The sequence below is a fragment of the Lepisosteus platostomus genome, chromosome 2 (genome assembly GCF_059453375.1).
Source record: "Lepisosteus platostomus isolate fLepPlt1 chromosome 2, fLepPlt1.hap1, whole genome shotgun sequence".
In the NCBI taxonomy this organism is placed as follows: domain Eukaryota; kingdom Metazoa; phylum Chordata; class Actinopteri; order Semionotiformes; family Lepisosteidae; genus Lepisosteus; species Lepisosteus platostomus.
In genome coordinates this window covers 60718223-60723923 of record NC_142612.1, presented here as the reverse complement: position 1 = coordinate 60723923, position 5701 = coordinate 60718223, and the positions used below count along the sequence as shown (strand labels likewise).

Genomic DNA, 5701 nt, shown 5'->3' with positions numbered 1-5701 from the left:
TGGAAAAATATAGGCTTAGGGTTCATGATGATGAGTATATTACCTCAATTTCCCTTTGGGATCAATAAAGTCTTATCTATCTATTTATCTATCTATAAAGTGACTAATCTCAAGCTGTATATAAAATATACAAAAGGTATTAGGGAGATATGCTTTATTAGAGTTTTATGAAGTCTTCAGACTTGCACAGCTAAAGGCAACTACCCTCAACCTGCAGAAAGAGAAGGAAATGATAAGAGTATCTGAGGGCTGAGGAATGGCTCAGGAGCTGGGAAAGAGCAGAGAACCAATGTAATGCGAGTGCAGAATGAGTTTAATGTGCTGGAGGTAGCCAGTCTGGATCCAGAATACAGAATGATCATGTGTACCACTGCACTCCTGACATCCCTGGCTGGCTTCTTGCCATCAGCTCATACCATTGGTGTGACACCTGCGAATCTGAACATTACAAACTCTCATAATACAGCAGATGGTGACCTGTTGGCTTGCAGTGCTCTCCAGACCATCAATTGGATGCATTGTTCTTGGTTATTCAAAACATGGTTCCAAATTAGTAATAAGAAAAGAGGAAAAATGAAAAAAAAAACATGGTTCTAACTGTAACTAAATAGATAAGTGATATCAGAACTTACTCAAGTCCAGTAGGTGAAAGGGAGATGCCTGCAAGTCATATGTTCCTCTTTTAACAATAGAGCTGCTCAAAAGATTGTTACACTCTCAGCTACAGCATTGTGTATACTGTATGTATGTACTGTAAATGTCTGAGTCCATTAAAAGAAAATAGAATGAAAAGCAATGGAAAGAAAAAAGTGCAAATTTCTCATGAAATTTCAAATATCTCATGATTATTTATCATTTCAGTATCACTTTCAGAAGTAGTTAAGATAGTAGTGGAATCTAATGTCAAAATTCGACAAGTCGGGCACTTGTGCTGTGAAAGTAGGTGTTGTATTTTTATTATATTAGAAGCGAGTACATTTGAATTACTCCAGCCTCTGTATCAGCATTCAACAATACATTACTACAATTTATTTTGATATGTTCTTACATGTGTCTCTACATGTGTGTCTGTTCTTTGACTACTTGTGAGGCGTCTAACAGAAAAGAAGGTGCTTTGAAGTCTTTTACTGAATATATTGTGGCAAATTACCACAGAAAGAGTGTCACGAAAAATGAATCCGTTCTGGTTATTATACTTAGAGTACTGTAATGTGAGATATACTCTATCACCCCTAACTGTACCTAATCGTAATGAGGATAATTTGGGGGGGGGGGGGGGGGTTAATCTGGATGTATTTTTATAGTTAGAGTATCTGTAGTACTTTCCAGGCTGTAATGTAGCTCTTATTCCAGATATCCTTTTTGATATTAATCATATTTTATTAACTGGGTTCTGTAAATATATACAATATGAGCTTCATAACAAGGAGCCATCAGCACATTGGAGTCTGAAACATATATTTTATTGAAACAATTAAAAATAGTATATCTGCCAGAATCAGATAGCGCTTATCAGGACCTATACATGAACCACAAAGCAGATTTCATACATTCGTAAAACTTCAGAAGACCCTTCTGTTAATTTTAAATTAAATGATTATTAGAATTATTTCAAATCACCATAATAACACTTCATATAGTATTTTATTTACAGTCTGCGGCTCTGAAGAGAGGAGTGGTCACTGGAGGCTGGTCAAAGGAGAAAAGGAAAAATCGTGGTGTTGAAAATGTAGTGAGGGAAGTCGCCGTAGCTTGGATCCAGGTTAGCACGATGTGAAAGTTTTCCAGAAGAAATTCTTGCAGCCCGCTTTGCGTTCTCTGGGGGCTAGAGCCGGGTTGGCAGATCTCTCCAGTTCGAGCCTGACTTCATCTTGCTCGGCTGCCCGGGATAGATCGTCGGATTCCAGCGCCTCGTTCTCCGACTGGGCGAGCTCCGACAACAGCTCTGCAAGAGTGTATCTCGCAAGCTCCTTAAAAAATATATAAAAAAATACAAAAATAACCTATGTTATAATTCTGATCATTGTGATTTCCGAAAACAATAAAAGCTTCGCTCTTATTTAGATTTAACGTGGATTTTCTGAATAAAGCAAAGAAAAAAGTGCAATTATCCACTCGATCCATGGGTTATCAGAATGTTCTGTACCAAGACTCGAAAGTGAAGTTATTTAGAGATTTTTTTGGTTAAATTGGGAATTCGCAGTCTGATTTTTTGGGCGCTAAAACCGTTACTAGTATGGGTTATCTATTGTCTGAAGAATAGAATCATTTATACAAATATGTTTATTATGCTATAAAGCACTTCCGTTCAAATGTGTTGCATGGTGTGGTGGTTTATTATAAGGGTAATAAATCAATTTGAATAATTTACTGCGAGCTTTTTTGTAAACTAAACTTTTTAGCATGGTGCCGTTACTCAAATTTCTCCTTGCTGTTATCTTGTATAAAGTATATACTGTATATATAAAGCAGAAGATTTTAATCGTATCTAAAATAGCAAAAACTGCATGGCTCTATAATTTTTTAATTATAATTTTAAAGATAATGTTTCAAATATAAATTTTCATGTACTGTAAGTTGAATTTTATTTAAAATGTAATTTTAACAGTAAGACTGTGTGCGAATAGCACAGTTTACTTTAAGAGAAAATACCAGCTGCCGAAGAATGCGTCGTTATTCTGTTACAAGTGTTATAGTATCAACTAGAATACACTAATCACACAGATGCCAATTCCGTCGCCACACTCAATTCAACAGACGTGTGCACATTATTTTGCTGGCGAACTGGACAAACCGGTACACTTAGATAATGACTTTTAAATTTTAATATTTAAAAATAATAGACCTACACCGGTTACTAAACGCATGCTAAGTGGCATAGAAGTGTTAGTGTTATAGTTTCAGCACCATGGAGAGTACAATGAGCTAAACAAACAGCGGCAACGCTATACGACCCCATAGACAGTTACATGAGCTTCTTTATTTTGATTACTGTTTGGCATTTACAACTATGATTTTCTAAACTATATTACGTTTTGATGCGCAAATACGAAAATCCAAAGAAAAAACTAGGATACAACGACTTTCTGCTAAGGAAAGAACGTCTGAATGGGTTCATGTGTTCCCGTTTTTCTTTCATTCATTTTTGGTTTTTGTTCTTTTATTCGCTAAAAAGAACGACAATGCACTCAACCCTTTACGCGCACTCTGTCAATATTTTGGCAATAAAATAAATGATCTCTGGTCTCACCTGCTTTCCTGCGGACGCAGCCAGCGATCTCTGGAGAAGTTGCCGGAGTCTCAAGTCTGAAGGTGCGGCGGAGACGCTGCTAACAGCCAAGGCAAGACACAGGAGAGCCAGCGCGCATTGGACGCGAGAGGACAGCATCTTTCCAAGCGAGAGAGAACACGACCGACTGTTGAAATGAGCTCTGTTGGATTGTCTCGGTGCTCAACAAATCGTTTCTTCTTCTGGAGAGAATCGCCAAACCTGCTTTTAAACAATTTGTTTGACGTCAAGCAGAGAGGGGGGTTCCACTCGTCAGTGTTGCGCGTGGTCTCTCTTCCTGTCTAATAATGACAAACTTTTCACAAATGAAGATTTTTTTTTCCTTTAGGACTTTTCGGGACACGTGCGTGTCTGCACTACACCGTAAATCTTGTAAAACGTGTTTCGCGTGTTCATACAATGTAAAACAATTATAATACGAGACAAATACACCTTTGTCGTGTGTAATACCTGTATATCGTTCGTAAATTTAAATATCTGTGATATTTTTCATAGTAGCCGTATTAATAAGCATTGAATGAGACAAACTGACCTCTATGCTTCGTAATTTCACCATCTACTGGTTTTACAGCAAAAAGCTAATTATTCATCATGCAATGCATGTGTTTTTAGAGTACAAAGTTGAAAATGACTAAATTTTCTTTAAAGACAATGACAACCTCTAAAAACGATGTGACGCTTAGAGTGTAATTATTTTACTTCAATGTATCTGTTGGGAATGTTAAAGATACGAATGAAAAATCAGATTTCATACAGATTGACCTTGTTTAAAATTGTTCTCTAAGCAAATTTAAAGATAAAACTTCTAATATAAATATTTCAATACAGTACAGACATTTTTCACTTAGTGCTGAATATTTTTGTATTGTGTACATATTTAACGTGAATTGTATAACTGCGGAAAAGGTGAAATGTACAGTATACAGTTAAAACATTCAAATTCCAAAACCGAGTTTTAGTCCTTGCATTGACTTGAAGTCAAACCATAAAAAGTGTTGAATAAAATTGTAAAACAAGTGTTGGAGAAAGAGGATAAGTGAAGCTTTTTTATCTTTTTAAATTGTATATTTTTAATTGTTTCATTTTCAAATGTCCGCAGTTTTTAAGCTTATGTTGTGGCACTGACTTTTCAGTTTATTCATATGCTAGTAATAGGAATACTAATACTTCAATAAAAATAACAACAACATCTACTACTTCAATAAAAATAACAACAATATTGAGAGGTAATCAGCTATTTCTAGTAAATTGGATAAAATAAAAAATAGTGTTGCAGATAAACTGTATCTAAACTGTAGCTCAATTAATTAAAACTGCATGGGAACAGTTGAACAGGGGGGATTTTATTGAATTCAAATGAGTGTGTCTTTCCACGATGGTGACGTGGGAACTCCACACAAGCTTCTGTGGCAGGTACAGTAGGAAACTAACAACAGTTAAATGCATAAGAGTTGCTTCAAAGTAAACACACGCATGTATATAAGAAACAGGAAAACATCACAAAACTACAGTAGTAGCATGTTTGTCTACTTGTTGTGAAACGCACCTGAAATAAGTAAATTGTCTTGACTTGTATAGATCAGTCTTTGTCATCTATTAGGACTGTGTGGCACAGATTGTAACCTGAAGTGTGATTCCCTCACTCTGAAAAGAAGAGCTCAGGCTCAGGCAATTTGACTGCGAGAAAATATCATCTGGTGACCTAATGTTTCCTCAGCTGTCTGCATGAACCCTTTCAGGAGCACAGAAGCTTTTTACTCTTTTAACTCCATGAATAACTACAATAATGAATGGAAATCTTTTATATCTTTACAATACAACTTTTAATGGTGAGCTAGTTGCCCATTGTACTGCTGTACTGAAAGTTACTATGCACAATCTTCCTGGTAAGATTATTAGTACTTATTGTCATACATTGTTTATTTAGTATTTTGTCTTTCAGTGGGGTCTAATGACCTACGTTACCATATGTTGGATCTAAAATATGGGAATGCATACTGTAGTAATATGCTAATCCTGGGTAGTTTTTTGTGCAATATAATCTATGTATTGAAGCATCCCGTAGATAGATGAAAAGTCACAAATATGTGCTGTTTAAAATTTGGAAAGGGCTTTTTCTCTTTGTCCATGTAAAAAAACAAAGGAAGAGTTGTTTTCCTTTAGAAATAAAAGTCAAGAAGGGATCATTTATGTGAAGTCAAGTTAATATTCTTTCAAATAAGAAAGTACTGTATATATCCTTGTAGTTACTTTTCCACATTTCTACTAATGCTTAAAGCTTAATTTGAACAATTGCTTGTTAATTGTTGTTTGACAAGGTTTTTACTGTTGTTAGAGGAAAACACACTGGGAAAAATAAAAGAACTACAGTACAGCCAAATTTAAAATAAAAACAAGGGTGAGATTGTCCCC

The 5701-nt window shown here is 35.5% G+C and overlaps 1 protein-coding gene across 1 annotated transcript; it reads right to left on the bottom strand.

Annotated features, from left to right (window-relative positions):
- Positions 1–1441: 1441 nt before the first annotated feature.
- Positions 1442–3483, bottom strand: LOC148676672 (somatostatin-1A-like). Its single transcript, XM_088610979.1, has 2 exons — positions 3251–3483; positions 1442–1970 (listed from the first exon to the last, which is right to left on the bottom strand). Exons 1-2 carry the CDS (start codon positions 3386–3388, stop codon positions 1764–1766), a joined length of 345 nt encoding a protein of 114 aa, XP_088467105.1. The 5' UTR covers positions 3389–3483; the 3' UTR covers positions 1442–1763.
- Positions 3484–5701: the final 2218 nt, after the last annotated feature.

Coding starts and splice junctions, on each gene's coding strand:
- LOC148676672 (XM_088610979.1), bottom strand. CDS start 3,388: ATGCTGTCCTCTCGCGTCCAATGCGCGCTGGCTCTCCTGTGTCTTGCC. Junction 1,971..3,250: donor CTGCGTCCGCAGGAAAGCAG/GTGAGACCAGAG, acceptor ATATTTTTTAAG/GAGCTTGCGAGATACACTCT.